General features: G+C 39.6%; 3 protein-coding genes across 9 annotated transcripts in view; 1 reads left to right on the top strand and 2 right to left on the bottom strand.

Annotated features, from left to right (window-relative positions):
* The window catches only part of pygb (phosphorylase, glycogen; brain), a 37590-nt gene extending 36756 nt beyond the window's left edge, over positions 1-834 (bottom strand). The window contains exon 1 of the mRNA XM_042065218.1: positions 592-834. Within this exon, the coding sequence (XP_041921152.1) occupies positions 592-834 (243 nt within the window). The remainder of the gene's footprint in view (positions 1-591) is intronic.
* On the top strand, positions 555-3135 carry LOC121685024 (barrier-to-autointegration factor-like). 6 transcript variants are annotated; one of them, XM_042065267.1, is made up of 3 exons: positions 555-658; positions 1930-2086; positions 2341-3135. In XM_042065267.1, the coding sequence occupies exons 2-3, from the start codon at positions 1961-1963 to the stop codon at positions 2485-2487; spliced, it is 273 nt and encodes a 90-aa protein (XP_041921201.1). In that variant the 5' UTR covers positions 555-658; positions 1930-1960; the 3' UTR covers positions 2488-3135. The 6 variants fall into 6 exon arrangements, with proteins under 6 accessions (XP_041921201.1, XP_041921202.1, XP_041921204.1 ...); XM_042065268.1 differs by lacking the exon at positions 555-658 and adding an exon at positions 952-1047; XM_042065270.1 differs by lacking the exon at positions 555-658 and adding an exon at positions 996-1074.
* entpd6 (ectonucleoside triphosphate diphosphohydrolase 6) lies at positions 2703-15187 on the bottom strand. Of its 2 annotated transcripts, XM_042065237.1 has the most exons (15): positions 15090-15187; positions 14891-15012; positions 14205-14496; positions 13141-13217; positions 12862-13005; positions 10922-10997; positions 8982-9017; positions 8240-8328; positions 6698-6774; positions 5689-5753; positions 4991-5092; positions 4362-4502; positions 4099-4155; positions 3458-3570; positions 2703-3086 (listed from the first exon to the last, which is right to left on the bottom strand). In XM_042065237.1, the coding sequence occupies exons 3-15, from the start codon at positions 14458-14460 to the stop codon at positions 3012-3014; spliced, it is 1308 nt and encodes a 435-aa protein (XP_041921171.1). In that variant the 5' UTR covers positions 14461-14496; positions 14891-15012; positions 15090-15187; the 3' UTR covers positions 2703-3011. The 2 variants fall into 2 exon arrangements, with proteins under 2 accessions (XP_041921171.1, XP_041921172.1); XM_042065238.1 differs by lacking the exon at positions 2703-3086 and having other exon boundaries at positions 3458-3572; positions 4100-4155; positions 14891-15131.
* Between the last annotated feature and the right edge of the window lie 1709 nt (positions 15188-16896).

Genomic DNA, 16896 nt, shown 5'->3' with positions numbered 1-16896 from the left:
AACTTTTCACGTAATTATAATAGGCTACTGAACCTTTTTATTTATTTTAGTGTGGCAGCAATACGCTTCCGTACCGTACTTTGCAGCTCTAGACAGATTTATTTTTTATTTCTGGTAAAAAAAAAATCCCTTTTAAGAGAAAAGGTTGCCGACTCCTGTTCTATGGGAATAGTCATGAAATGTAGCTTAGGCTAAATCATCCTCATGTGATAATAATGAAACATTTTCTTATCCATTACTTTGACTAGCCTACATGTTTGTGTGGGAAGAGAACAAAAGGGGAAGAGCTCACTGCCTGACTAGTTATTGCATATGACAGTAGACATGTATTTGACTACAGCTGCATGCATTGTAGGCTACATATAGAACAGGGTCTTGCCATGTTAGACAACACATTTCAAGATAACTACCTTGAACTTTAGAAGGTCGTACATTTATGATTATGATCTTTTCCCAGGCGTTTAATTGTTTATCTGTCATTTCATTTTCACTCTGATGGCATGCAAGTATTCCAACCTGCCCTAGACTGCAGGGTACTTCCTGTTGTCCATCCTCGACAGGAAGACGAACAGGAAAAGATTTAGCTTTTACCTTTGGGTCCTTTTCATAGTAATACTGCTGGGTGCGTATCCACCTTCCAACCAGGTGGTCTCTGACGGTATGTGCCAGGGCAAAGTAATAATCTCTTGGGGTGGCAACATTGCGATCCTTCACCAGTGTAAAGTGTAGATGCCTGTTGAAGTTGGTCTTTATTTCCGCGACATCACCGAGCCCTGCAATGTCCCTGACACTGATCTGTCTTCTCTTCTCCTGGTCGGTCAGTGGCTTGGCCATGACTTGAGAGGCAACTCACGTCGCAAAACGAGGACGGACAGGATGCAGGATTAGGAGACAGATAATTGCCAGTCTCTGGACGACGGATCGGACTTTGGAGAAAGGAAGAATATAAGCGACACACCCCTTATAGTTAGTGTGCAACGAGAGGCAGACAAGCCAATGTTCTCGACTCTTATTGGAGGAAAAGCGAACTGGAAGTTTTTTTTACAGGTTAGAGATACAGCGGACCGCAGTCAAGTACAAGCCCATACTGTAAAACGAGAATCGTTACCAAGCGTCTTCCATAAGGGTCGTGGTTTGCGGGGATTTAAACTGTAGGCCTAGGCCTACGTTCAAATGTTTAGCGTTGATGTTTGCTCAAAGACAGTCGTGTAAAATGCATCACATGGGTTTCGCTAGGTTTGGTGCATAATCTAAGCCTTAGATTAGCCTAGTGCTAGGTTTATTCAACGGAACTACGGTTATTTTAAAACCATTTTCACTATGCACAATTCTCCATAAACCTAAGCACCACAACTACTACAATTAAATAGGTCTGACTATAACATGAGTCAGGCACAAACCCAGATACCCGAGAGTTGGAACGTTCAATAAGGCGTGTCAGACTTACATTAGTCTACAATTAGCCCATTTCACAAGATGGAGCCGCTGTGTAAATTAACTTCCTGTGGAAGAGCACTGTCCCATAGACAGCAAAAGAAAAGTCCACAGGAAAGACAGAAACAGGAAGACGTTTTACCCTGCCAATTAAGGTATCATTGACATCAATGAGGCCGGACACCTGGACACTTCGAAATTAATTGGTCTATTAGTCTTAATTGTCAATTAGCTTTTCACGTGACGGCTGACACCCTATATCCTAATCAAACTTGTCTCTAAAATGTCAAGTAGGCTAGTAGGCAATGGAAACAAACATCTTAAATGGGATATAGCCTAGCCTAGGCCTAAATGTTGTTGGAAATTTAACACAAAAGGACAAATATAAAAAGGAAGTGACTTCAATCACCAGTTGATATTTTAAGTCAAACATTAGCCTAGGCGGCACAGATCGACCAGTGTTAATAATAGCGCTGCTGTGTGCATTTTTCTAAGGTGACAGAACGAGTGGCTGGGAAGCACAGACATGTCGACCACATCGCAAAAACACAGGGACTTTGTCGCTGAGCCAATGGGTGACAAACCCGTGACGGCTTTGTCTGGAATCGGAGAAGTTTTGGGAAAGAAACTTGAAGGTCAAGGTTTCGACAAAGTGAGTAGCCTATAGGCTTCATGCCTCTGAACTATAGGCCTACAGCACGTGCGCCCACCAGTTTCCATATCTGAGCGGCAAATGACATCATTATTGTAACATTGGATGGGGTCGGCTAATGTGTGTGTGTGTTTCTCTAAATGTTTCACTGACTAGTGTATCCACATTTGTTCTATTCAAATTATATAATATTACGTTTGAAATTCGGGAAAAGGGCTAATCTGAAAACCTGTATTTTCATAAATGTATTGCAGGCGTCTGTGGTCCTAGGGCAGTTCTTGCTGTTGCGCAAGGATGGCGAGCTGTTCACCGAGTGGCTCAAGGATACCTGTGGTGCCAATTCCAAACAAGCAGGTGCCTGCTCACAGTGCCTGAAAGAGTGGTGCGACGCATTCTTGTGAAGTCGACCCTGTGGTTCTGAGGAAAAAGCAGACAGTCCAGTTCTATTCTCCAACAGTCTCATCCCTATCCTAATTGGCTTTTGGAAAGGCTGTCTACTTCTGTCGTTATTATCTAGCACTTCAATATACAGACGGAACAGGAAATAAGCACTTGATAACTAACATTTCATCTGCAATCTGATATGTCACAACAAGTAGAAAATAAATACCCACACTTTTATTTTTAGATTTATATATTTAAAAGTAAAAACAGTTGAACACATTAGGCATGCATTGTCAAGATATGACATCAGTACCTCTTGTGTTTCATTCATCCGTTACAGACGGTCTTCAGTAGGCTACTGATGCACAATAATCATTACATTCAAACTGACAAGATAATGAAAAGATCACATTGTCATGATAACACCCATGTAAAATGTAGAAAATACAATCAATGTAGACATTATCCCAGAGTAACATCTTAAATCCTCACTGGCCAACTATTATGTCAACCTGAGCCTGGAACTGGTCAGGTGGCAGGTTCACAGTGTCTCTAAGAAGTGAAATGTTGCCCCCAGTGCCCAGCTCGTCTCTACACCATCAATTGTCCTGGAAAGCTGAAATTGACACAGAAAAATAAATAAAAAATAGCTGCTTTCAATCCGACTGACAGAATTTGCATTGTTTTCAGGAACTATTAGTCAAATTTACAGAGAAAACAGTTTCTATTGTAGTGGTTATGTTCAGTATTCAACATGCATACATCAACATACCTATTTACTTAAGGAAGATGCACAATAATTGGCTTGTTTAGAATGAACTTTTTTTGTTTGCTAATGGTTTGCTTCAATTCTTCATGTTCATCTGGCAAAATACCTTACTTGAACATTCATTCATTGAAACTTCAATCAATTTTGTTTACAGAAGCTTCAATCAAGTCTATTAGTACAATAACTATTGTCAATTTCTGGCATTGGTCTTTCATTACCTTAAACACTTTATCTACAGGGAAGCCCAGCTCCTGTAGTAGAACTGAGATGTAAGTGAGGTCGAGACATATGAACGGATTCCCTTCAGAACTGGAAGTCATATTATTGCACACTGAAAAAATCCAAACAAACAGAATCAGAATCTGTACTGGTATGCAAGCAGAATATATACTGGTACAGTAGTAAAATTAAAAGAAACAAAATAGCAAAACACCCCCAATACCTGGAATCTTGTCATTAGCCAATCTATATTGTATATTTAGAATTGGTCTAAAGGCCAATGCCCACTGGCAGAGACATTTGCATCTATGGACTTGACGCTCAAGAGAGCATTTTTCTAAACTTTGGCATTGACGTACGTCAGACACAGCCAGTGGGCTTTGCTCCAAAGTGACAAGAGTTCTAAACTTTGGCATCGTTGATGCGCTTCAGACACCGCCAGTGGGTGTTGGCCTTAAGAATTAAGTACATTTATTAATGTTAGGTATTTACAAAGTTTGTCAAGTATGCATCTTGTTATACTAAAATAGGTCTAATAACTCCATTATGTTTTTCCATCATTGAAAATTCTATTTTTGATATTAGAGGGAAGAGTTATATTAAACCACATCATTGAACAGACTTGGGGGAAAAAACATACCTTTTTTGGCACCTTCAATGTAGTCACTTACTCTAATCGACCCTCCATCTTGCTCATCTAAACCACAAGAGTCAGCATTATTTAATCATTGTAGTATGCTGAACTGAAGACCTGAGTTGATCAGTAATTAATAGTAGTAAGCTTTGTCATTCTTTGTCAGTCTACTAACATGATCTATTATCATGACATCCATTACTCATGAATATTCAGTGAACAGTGAGTCGGCTGATTTTCTGAAATAAAAAAATATATATATCACATACCTATGATTCCTAGGTCCACACCTCTATCATAATAGTATGAGAACGCATAGAACTCCATATCTTTGAAGTCCTCCACCTTCTTGACTTTCTTGTAAAGCATTTTCTCCACTTTCATAAGGCAAGACTCATAGATAGGTTCTCCTGAAACAAACAGTATTTAAATGGGTTTCCTTACCGCTATCAAATACCCTTCACATCTTAAACCTCTCACAAACAACAGCAACCTTGTTAGTCTAAATGCATACACATGAAGTATAAGTATATATACTTTTTTTGATCCCGTGAGGGAAATTTGGTCTCTGAATTTAACCCAATCGGTGAATTAGTGAAACACAAACAGCACACAGTGAGGTGAAGCGCACACACTAATCCCGGCGCAGTGAGCTGCCTGCTTCAACGGCGGCGCTCAGGGAGCAGTGAGGGGTTAGGTGCCTTGCTCAAGGGCACTTCAGCCGCGGCCCGAACCGGCAACCCTCCGGTTACAAGTCCAGAGTGCTAACCAGTGGGCCACGGCTGCCCCCAAAGTATAGGAATGATAGGATGAATATATATGAAGTTATAATATAGTATAGGAATTGTTATTGGGACACGCAGATATTTTTTTACTATACCTATTTTATTTACTATACCTGCTTTCTGTCCTCTCAGAGTGTAGGTGACTTCCGCATGTTCCCACTGGCCTGTATAGTCAGGAGCAAGGCATGGGCTAATCAGCTCCTGGCCTTCCTGGACTGTGGAGAAAAAAGTCAGTGGTTGCAAAACTGGTTAGAATTAATATTACATTTTAAGACATATTCTTATGTCTTACATATTTGATTAAGCTAACAAGTCAAACAGTTCAAATACAGGTGTGTTTTGAAACTGAATGCATAGGTTCAAAAAGGCCAAGTTCCTTTGAAAATTGATGTATTTTTGCCATCTAGTGGTCAACTCTATGTACTGACATTATGACAAATGTTTGATGACTGCACAACTCAGCACCATGGTTTATGACATAGAATAGAAACCAATATTCAGCAGATTTGGGATGCAGAGGCTTTGGTTTCACATGCCCAAAGGGTAAAAAAAAGAAATAAAAAAAGAAAAATATCACATGAAAAGAAATTAAGTGTACAAATTCCTGCAGAAGACTAGACTGCATCTATGGTGTTGGACTGATGGCAGTTTTTCCTGTTAAGCCAGCACGCTCCAACTAAATCACAGCAACAGCTGGCATCCAAGGAATTAATCTTCGCCCATGTTATTAAGAGATTAGATAATGGCTTATTTATGGGAGGGAGGGGGGTCTTTAAAAGGAAAAGATGAAGATAAATTGAAAACCACATACGAGGTTGTCCTTCGGTTCCTCCTAATACCGCCAGTCTCGCTGACATCAGGCCAAGGCCCAAGTAGCTGGGGGAAAGAGTGACAGGAATAAATACAACAGCTCGATGGATGCCATTAAGAGAAAGAGAGAGAGAGAGAGAGAGAGAGAGAGAGAGCTCATGCTCAGATTGTTTCAGTACATAGTAATGGCAGGGGTCACAAGGCCATTTTATCCAGGCACAAGGGAAATGGGCATCTCACAGATGCATAGTTTTCCAGGCTCATTTGAACTCAAGGAAGAACATGTGCTATGGAAGTGTCATATGTGCCATAGAAAGTCCAGATTAGGCTAAAGCTGAGGTGGGTAATCTCCTCAATTGCGGCCCACTGTGGGTAGTTTATAGTCCAACCAAGTCAGAACACACCAGATACAAAACATCTGGGCTGGGTTTGCTGGACTTCGTGCTCTGAAAGTGCACTGAACTCACTGGCAGACTATTACACAATCTTTTTCAAATCATGATCCAAAAATCAGACCTAATGGAGGTGCATTGTGATTTCCATCCCTACAGTGTTTTAAAGTCACCATCACCATCATCAAGCGATTTGCCACTTTTGAGGAATGCTTTTATCAGACAACTAGACATGAACTAAACTGAACTTTGGTGTTTTACATTGTCAGATTAATCTTACTATGTCTCAATTAAATTTTTATCAAAAATGCCCTCCTCCCCTTCCTCCGATATGGTGCTTCCCTACTTTCTAGCTGCAGTGTATATCACTTAGAAATAAGTAGATGCAGCATAGTGGGTCTTGACATATTCACAGGAATCCCTAAACATTGAATATTCATGTTGTTTTATCCGATATTAGTTATGCAGATGTTTAAGAGCTGTACATAGGTGTGCTAACTCAGGTAACATACTTTCATAGCCACACTGACCCTTAGAGGCCAAGGCTGCCCACCCAGCATGCCTCAAAATACAAAAGGTTCTATATTCCACATAAAGACCAGGCCTGTTTGATCTTACCTGTGTGAGTAGAGTGTGTAGGTCAGGTTGAACATCTTCAACGATGTAATATCATCTGGTGAGGTTTGAATGGTTTTCTAGGGAATGGAACAGAATAGGTAATGTTAATACCAACTTCAATACTATAATATATTAAATGATTACAGTAACTATCCCTGGCAACCACACTTGTATTATAACTAGGGGTGTAACAAAGTACAATGGCATCATCATATCGGAGAATTCCGGCGACATTTTCACATAGATAGCACTGTAGCTGTCGGTAGTACCGACAGTACTCTGTGACCTCGAGAAACAGAGCTTTGTGCCTTGGCAACAGAATGTGAAGACATTGTTTACATGTAATTAAAGACATTCTGATTCATTCTTATTTTTCCTTTTATTTTCCAGAAAGGATTTTGGTAAAGCACACTGTTTAGAGATTGATACCTTATTTTTGCATTTTGCACAAGAAAGGAATAAATAACTTGGAGGTCCTAGTTTTATTTCAGTCTTACTTAGTTGAATTTCCCCTTGGGGATCAATAAACTGTCTGTCTGTCTGTCTGTCAGTCAGTCATTGTATCGAACCTTGAGCCATGAATCGTGCATCGAACCAAGTTGGGAGTTGACAGTATCATTACTAACCTAATTGAAACATATAAAAACACACAATTTCCACCCCCCCCCCACACACACACACACAGCTGTGCGCCGTCATCATCTTCATCATTGCCCTCGGACAGCAGCCGGTTAGATGCAATCAATTGGACTAAGTTAACATGGAATTTTCTTTTTTTATTATTTCTTCTTATTTATTTATTTTATTATTTGTTATTTTTGTTTGTTGTCTGTCCTGTATGTCTTGGTGTCACAGATACGCTTGCGATTACGCTGCTCCGTTCGGCATCTTTTGTTATTTTGTAAATTTGTTTGTTTATCTCTTGGTGTCATGGGTACACTGTGTGTGTGCAATGTCTTGTGTGTGGAGCGCTTTGGGTTGCTCTCAGTGCATACAAAAATGCACTATATAAATAAAAGTTACCTTACCTTACACAAGTATGCACACACTCACATAGGCGTGCACACGCACACATACAGACAAGCGTATATGCGTGCGCACACACACACACACACGTGTAATGTTCATCATCCGTCCAGCCAGAAAAAAAAGATCTATCATTAGAGGAGAGGAAAAAAACCCTGAAGCCAGATCCAATCTGCAAACCAATTTCACTTATAAAGGCGTCAAGGGCTTGCACTGAGGAGATCTCAACTCTTTGAAAAACAGTGTAATGACATGGTAAATTGGTCCTCAATCCCTCGTGTACAAGGCCTGACCTAGTTAAAGAACAAGAATCCCCCTCCCCGTCCTAATGTCCGACAACATTTATTTACCAGCCCTACAGGATTAGCAGGGCATTTGCGGATTAGGCACTAAGATGGGAGGCCATCCCGGTAGTTTGTGAGCTTTGAAAGAAGAGATCTGGCTCTTTGCTATCAGAGGAGAGGAAGGGGTGGGGACGTAGAGGAGGGGGTGGTGTCCAGAAGCGTCCGTACTCACCTCGTCTTTTGGGGAGAAGGTGATTTGTGTGGAGCCTCCTCCTAAGTCCAGCATTCCTACGGTGGGTGTGGCAGCGGTGTGCAGCCCACCTGTGGGAGAGAATGTGTGTGTGTGTGTGTGGTGGGTTAGTGTAACAGTGCCAAGATGCTACTCAAATCCAATAACAAGTAATCACAAAACTCACAAAACTCCAGACTAATCTCTCCCTTTTCCTCTACCCCCCCCCCAACTCGTTTAAAAAGAGAAAAAAAGAGTGCTCTGTTTGCATTGCTGAAACTAAGCCTGTTTGGGCTCGTGGGTTTTGACCTAGCCACTGATAGGTCAGCGCCATGGGTCAGTGCAGGATGAGAGTCCCCAGACTCAGTGACAGCGCCAGCAAGCAAATGTACACCCTCAGAATAATTAACTTAATAAATGCTAAACTTATGCTACCTTACATACACTACATATTCATATGGTATTTTATGTTATAACATTTATAATGAATTTATATGTGTCAATATTTCTAATATAACATGTCAAGGAATATGCGTCAGTGACCATGCCTGGGCTTTTGTACGTCTACATGGACTGTGATAAGATATGACGGAATCATCAGTGTGGTTCTAGACCTTGACATTTTTACATAATCCTGGACAGTTTCATGGTATTCTGTCCATGACATTGTCCTAGCAATCTGACTGGCCAAATCCATTTCAGATAAACAACATGAAAACAACAGTCTTCTCTATGAATGTCTCACCTAATAGGAAGTTAATGGTGATCCATGCTGACACTCCTGTATTGAAAGAAAGCAGGGTCAAACTTAAACAAAGTGTTTTATTGGAACAACACATCAATGGAATTGTTTCCAGGCAAGCAGTAAAACCCTCTTAAGGTCAAGATTTAGCATTTCAAGCATATGGCACTTATTTTATACATCTGCACACTGCGTCATACTACTACTAAGTGAAAATAATCCTAATGTTTGCATGACAACTGCAAAAGTGCTGCATTAAAAGTAATGGTACGTTTTTAAACATGCAGAAGGATATCAGATCTTTGATGGTTATCCTTGTAAATAGTTAAGAAGAGATCTAAAACTCAAAACAAGAACACTTTATGAAATAAATAAAAAAATGTGGAAAAACCGCTTATAGTGTGGAACAAGGCGCTGCTTAGCGAACACACATACGTTGCTCCACTTACACCTCCTCAGTCCATAAATTCCTCTTATTTTTTACGCATTCTGCTTCAGAGAAGCAAAGTAATCTACCAGGATAAGCCCTGGGCACCAAGAGCCAGAGAGGCAAAAATATAACAGATAATAAGTCTGTGAAATCCGGTTAGGGATCCCACAGGACAACTGCATTAGCTCCACAGGAGAGCCAAAGAAATCTGTCCATTAAGATTTTGGCGAGAATTTTGGGAATTTGACTATGTCAATGCAAAGGGCAATTTCCAATCCAAGGTTTCCGAAAAATTCCTGCATTTAGGCAAGTCATTTGGGACTATAGAATCAATCAAAACCTTTTTTCCCATTTTTATTTTAAAAGTCAACATTTGTTGCCTCACAAATTAATGGCAGATAATCCGTTTTCGAAGATTAAGTGGAACGTTATCCTTTGCACTCATTATTTCTTGTGCGAACTACTTTGAAGGATTGGATTAAAAAATGCCTCATACGATTATTGCTTCGTCACTTTATACATCTATATGACGAAGACCTATAAATCACACAGCCATGGACATAAACAACTTATTATTTTTTAATGTATGCTCTGAATGTATGCTCACTGCAGCTGTCCTGGATGGACTAGAGAGAAAATACAGGTAAGGAGCAGAGAGGGGGAGTAATATTCTTGCTCCCAAGGATCACTGGATCCAAATGGATTTCTAGCATAAGACATGTGCAGTGTTCAGGCCAAAATGCCTCCATTACCCACAAAGAACTCAGGGGTCAGGAACTTGTACATCTGGCTATTTCATAAACAAGTATGAAATACAAATTCCCCTCCTCTGGTCCAATAGGATAGTTATTGGTTAAGCTAGTTTCCCAAACAGCTTTGGACTCTCCCCAGGCCACCGGGTTATATCTCTATTGTTAAGCCCTACCAATATGCATAGTTTTGGTGTGAGAAATAAGCTGTTACTGGTCATGGAGGCAAACTTGTACATTTCCACATTTAACTTGCTTTGCTGTAATCTGTTGTAAGCCCGGTCTACTGCAAGTGGGAAATCAAAGCCTGGTCCACTTGAAATCCCTTTAGCGTGCCCTCTCAAAAACTCTTAGAGCCCTTCCCCAGGGGAAATGGTCTGCAAAATCTCCCCACCAAGACCTCTTGCTGTTGCCATAAATCTGAGCTAGCATAAAAAAAATGGAGAAAGAATAGCATTCTATGAATTTAGGTTTGGGGTGTCGGTCATTGTGATGACTGCACAGTTATTTCTAACCCCAAATAAATGTCTCACGGCAGGGCATTTAGGTCATCTCTAGGTCATCCTCTATCATCACAGGGTGCACTCAATTTAAAGTGCTTTTGCGCATGCAGTGCAATACACAGTTGGTGCTGTACTTTTTGGAGTGGCAAACAAGTGTCTTTGAGGAACAGTTCTGGTGACTGTCAACTAATGAAGCTGGAGATAATGGGATACAGCTCTATGCTCAAAATATTGCATCCAGTCACTGCTCTCATCTCCTACCTTCATCTGTGCCATCCATTATGGACACGCTTTCCTCCCTGGTGAGAAAGGGGGAGGTTCCGAAGATTTCCTTAACCTACGGAAAACAGTGGGCCAGCATCAGTAAGAGTTTATGAACTGTGATAAGATGGAATCGTCAGACATCCAGCTATCAGAGTAGCATTATACCTTGACATGTTTACCAAGGCCTGGACAGTTTCATGGTATTCTGTTTAAACTTGAAGACAGTGTCTCAACACTCACCGACTGAGCAGAATTTCCTTCAGTTCAGAAAAATGTTTTTTTTTATATATGTGCCAAAACAATTACATAACTACTGAATGCTACTTGCCTTTTGATTAATAGCTTTGATTTCACATTAACACTTTTGATTAAGTCTCTTGGTTCAAGCTATAAGGGCTTTTGGCTGAAGGCAAAAACAGATGGCAGAAATGGCAACACATGGAGATGGTTGCACAAAAATGGCATGCTCCACAAAGAGCAGGAAAAGTGTCAAATTAATTAGTGAAAGGTTGGGTTAAAATGTGTAGCTTACATTATTGCTAAAACGTAAAAATTCAGCTGATATACTGGAATTGGCTGCAGTGCAACTTCAGTGTGGTCAGCTCTATTTTCTATGGAAATAATAAAAAAAAATATTAGGTTACTGAAAGGTTACTTTCACTCCTTTCTTTAATTGCCTATGTATGGTGTGGTGATGCAAAATGATGAAGCTTTTACTGCAATAGCATATTCAGTTTGTAGCAGGAAACTATGGTATTACAGTATATGTTAATTAGATTGAAATGATATCCATGTTTATTTTTTACTTAAAATTATACTGGGCTGGGTTTCCCAAAAGCATTGTAAGTGTAATTGTTTATGACGTCCCTCTTACGAATGTCTTCTAATTTTTCAGACCATTTCCCGAAAGCATTGTAGTGTAAGATCGGCATGAAAACACTCAGATTTACGGGTTGTTCCAGAGTATGATGATGGCTAAGAACGTCTTAACAGGAACTACTGAGGTCACAGTGGGACTCACAGACAAATTACAACTAAAAAATATGTTGACATTTTATTTCTTTCTTTATTATATAATGATATTAGACATATGAGATATGTTTCATACTCATAATGTGATGATAATGTGATGGAACCTAATTGGCAATGTTATGAAAGGAAAGTCTTTGGTGGAATAGTTTAATCTTTTATCAAATCAATAAAAAAAGGCCTAGTACAAGACTGTGCTTAGGCCTATTATGTACTCATTAACTCACTATCTGTGGGACACCCACAAGTGCCAAAGAGCAGGCATTTTGTTGTATGCCTTGAGTAACCTAATATGTTCACACATCATGCAACAAACAAATATGACAGTGAAATAATATATATACTTTTTAAATCATTAGCATTATATATGTCTGTTTGTGTCATATGGTTTATTAACTTATGCAGACTTAATCAGATTTTTTCTGTCTTTTAGTCAGTTAAAATGTAGGTTCTATGAAGTTTGTAAAGCACTGTTTACATGGACAGCACCCCTTAAGTACTATTAAGAGCAGGTCATGTGTTCATGGCACGAGCATAACACACTTAAAGTCATTATAACACTGGTAACCAATCAGATTCACCACTATCTGTAAAACTGGGCCCTGGGCCCATTCTTCCAAAAAGTAAATAAATGAATAAAAGATAAATAAATCAGCTTCATGCAGTAATGATTTGTGAAAGTCAGAGATCATGTTGGATATTTGGATATGTCTCCTATATCCAAAACCCACACCTCATCAAGTGTGTTTAAGATAACCCTCTTGAACAGAATAACCTGTTTCAGCCAGCCATTAATCTAGGGCCCAAAGCCTTTTATGGACATTTGTAAAGCGCCACATCACAAAGGACAGGACAGAGCTTTAGAAACACACACACACACACACACACACACAAACACACACACACACCTTGGTCAGTAGGTGGTTAGCCTTTTCCCCTGGCAGGAGACGCAGCCCTGCAGTTGCCTTCAACACCAGTGGAGTGCTCTTCCACTGCAGCGCAGGGACATTGTCCTTGGCCGATTCAAGTAATTGAAGGATGCCATCCGCACACTACAGAGTGAACAGTAACAACCATGAAGAACTGATACAACTGCATTTCATGGATAGAAATACTACTGTATGTGTTGCCAGAGTTGCCTAATTCATGAGGAAAATATTAGGCAAAGTGCCTACTGGTCAGCTTACTTTATCAGGATCATCTGCGTACGCAGAGAGACCTGGTTTAATAGCTTTGAAGGTCTCGTGTGCCAATTTAGGAGACTCTGTTAAAAAACGATGGACAAAACAAAAGGGTTAGAGTAATGAGGATAGTTCATCTACAGTTATACAAAATTTATTTATATTAGTCAAGAATGGTAAGCAACACGTCTTAAGGCAATGTAAGAAAATTTAAATGGCAGGTTTCAGGCTACATTGTACAAGCACGTTAAAAAAGGGACTGCAACATGTGGACTTAAATATACATTACATTATGATGAATCTATCTCTCTGGCTCAACTCCGACAGAATCACCATATAAAATCACTCCGGTTCCAATGCAAAAAGTTACATAATGCCACTTTGATTATACAGTCAAACAAATCTTGTTGACAAAAAATATATGCTAACTACAATGTAATCTTAATCGACCTCTTAGCTATTTCTGTGTATATTTGTGTGTGTGTGTTTGAAAGTGCATGTGCGCGCGCACACACGCCAAATAGCAAGAGCTTAGCAAAATATTAACATAAATGGCAGGTGCTTGATGGCCATTAGAATATGACAATCATAGGTTTAACAATAAAGCCAAAGCAGCACTTAAGTGATTTAGCATAATATTCCAAATGGGATAACTAAGCCGTCAGCAAAGCTGCGTGTCAACTTCTTTCCCCCAGTGCAGCAGTGGGCTGCATAAGCCTAATAAGGTCTAACAAAATATTGTCAAACAAGGGCCAAGTTATATCAACAACTGCTAAATCACATTCCATTTTATGTCAGGCAAGAATCAGCAGAAACATTTTATCCACACCCAAACCATGCCCTGTTCAGTTTGTGTTGGAATTCAAGTTTATTGTTGTCAGACCACAGAAGTAGCCTGCCCTGAGCTTACTGCATGACAACTCCACATTCATCTTTTTCCCCATTTAGAAACCCAGCCCAGGGACAGTGGAGGATTATGCGGAGTGCTCTCCATCATTGCATATACACAGAGAGAGAGAGAGAGAGAGAGAGAGAGACTTGTAAATGTTTCAAAGAAACTATTCTCATACCATTGGGTTGAAGGAGAAATTTAAAGACGTGTATCCTAGTCCCCGTACTCCCAGCATCAAACATAATTCCATACAAGAAATCTTCACTGACTACTTCAGCTGAAGTTGGCCTCAGGTGGTGGTCGATGGCCCAATGGTATAACGGTTGCTTGAGAAGTGTTGGCCTCTTGTCGTCATTGTGGTACTTGACATAGGTCAGATACACCACCACGCAAACAACAAAGAGAAAGGCAAGAGCAAATTTTGGAATCCTCATGACAGCCCTCAATTGTTCATTCTCTTTTTCAGTTACCTATAGTTTAGAGAGAAAGACTTTTCAGATCTCCTGCCAAAGTGAAGTAAAACACACAAGCAATACTAACCATATAAGGACAAAGAAACATAATGAATACGTGGTATTAAGTTAAACTAATGTCCCACATTTCCACACTTAAAGAAATCTCTGCTTATGTAGACACCTAACAATGCACTATAACTTACATCTCAGCATGTCAAATAACTTTTATGGTGCGGTTAAGTTAACTACAAGTGTTTGCTAGACATCCTATTATTTAATCAGACAAGACACAGAATATAACAGTAAGAGGCAAGCTGTCAGGCTACAACCATCTTTCTAGCAGGGTACGACGCTGGATAATTATGCCATAGGCATAGAAGGAGAGGAGGTTTAACCTAAAAGTTCTTACCTTACAGTCCTGTCTTGGGGTTTGGCGTCACTGTCACTCTATAGTGATCGGTTCGTCTTTATGTCTATCTATTTGACTGGATAACTTAACATATCTTAATTCTCGTCGCATTTTCCTCCCATCTGAAAGGTAAACGGTGGTTAGTGAAAAAACAACTTCAGAAGACCATAAATCTCAACCTTACATAAACACAACATACAGGTTTCCTGAACGCGTGTCTCTGTTTGATTACGTCATCACGGCACTTCCTGTTGATGACGTGTTCGAGGAAGTGTGTGGTACTGCTGTCCTAGCATAGGCATGGGCATAGATCCGGACTGATAGTTCTGACTAGTATTTACGCATTATAGAGGGAGAGCAGATAGCGAACAAACGTTCAGAAAAAGTCCTGTTGGCAAATTTGAGGAAAAGTCGGTAAAGGGGCTATTTCACACAATTTGAGGGTGCTGAATTCAAATGATTTTGTTTACCAAGCTCAATTTTGAGTTTTAAGCTTACTAATTAGCATAATTCACATACTTTTTGCAGGAATTGCAAATAATAAGGCATTAATATACTCTTTATGTATCAGATATGTTGTAGGACAGGACAGGAATTACCCCAATGACCCTCAAGTAGCAAATGAAAATAAGCTAAAATTAAAATATAAATTGAAATAATAGCTAAAATTCAGTATGACGTTTAGAAGCAAAATAGATTCCTTGATAATAAATTGATAGAATAGTAGCCTAGGTGACTGCTCATTTTTCTGTAGAAAGTACTTTGTCACTAACTATTATGAACAGTTGTCAGTCTTTACAGAGGATTGACACTGTATTTTTCTTTTACTGTAAAGGCGACTGTGTTTGCCTAGTTAAAACATATCACTGGTGCTCTTTCCTATCATTCAAATTCCATCCATGCAAAATAATGGAAGAGTGTGCCTGTTTGAGGGTTGCTGAAGAGTACTATGGAGATTGCATTATTTGCAACAAAAAAAATAGACAAGATATCCTTTATAGTGTAACAAAAATAAACATTCTCCAGTGCATCATTACTGCATATGATGCTGAAAGGGAAGTAGACCTAGGACAAATCCTCAGCTATAAACTGATTAATGTCCCTGTACTGTAGCTATTGCAGATAGCAATGGTTATTTGTGAAGTGGAAATAAGCCTCCTCACTCAAGTGCTGTCTAGGAATGTGGAATTTCCAGTAGTGATCACTGCAAAAACTGCTCATTCAACACTGGTAATAGATGCTCAAGATCTAGTTATGTCTTTAGGACACCCATCTGACTGCAGCACATTTAAGAAGTATGCAGGAAAGTTTGTAAGAAACTTTTGTATTGTTATTTGGTATTTGTTATGTGGTTGCAAATGATGTTGACTATCAAAGAAATAGACCTAATGTAGGAATGCACACAGATATTGCAACAGATACGCTCAGGCCAATCCAAACTTTTCTCATCTGTTGTTCCTCGTTGGTGGAACACACTGCCAGTTCCTACAAGGGCAGGGTCATCCCTCTCCATTTTCAAAAAACTCCTGAAGACCCAGCTCTTTAGAGAATCTACTCTCATAGCACCACTTACAACAAGTCTTGCTGATCCTAGCACTTACCACCCGTCTTGAACTGACACTCAACTGTTTAAAAACAGCACTCACTGATGCACTTATTCTTACTGTACTCTATTGCTTTAAAACTTAACTGTTACCATGTTGTTAGTCGCTTTGGTTAAAAATGCGTCAGCCAAATGTAATGTAATGTAATAATGGTGTAGTAATGGTGTAATAATGGGCTATCTGATTAAGACCCAAAGAGTGGTTGAAACGTACTTAAATTACACTGGGAGCAAAGAAGACTATCTTCACTTTTTTCCCTTTGCAACTGTCAAAGAAATCCCATAAACACAGGAAGGCCTAGGGTAGCCTACATCAGATGGCCTAAAGATTAGGCTCTTCTGCATAGCATTAAGTGATTTGCATGCAGTAATTTGAACACTGACCTTGATCTAGCCTACTTTG

The sequence above is a fragment of the Alosa sapidissima genome, chromosome 16 (genome assembly GCF_018492685.1).
Source record: "Alosa sapidissima isolate fAloSap1 chromosome 16, fAloSap1.pri, whole genome shotgun sequence".
Taxonomy (NCBI): Eukaryota; Metazoa; Chordata; class Actinopteri; order Clupeiformes; family Clupeidae; genus Alosa; species Alosa sapidissima.
This window is presented reverse-complemented; position numbering and strand designations above follow the sequence as displayed.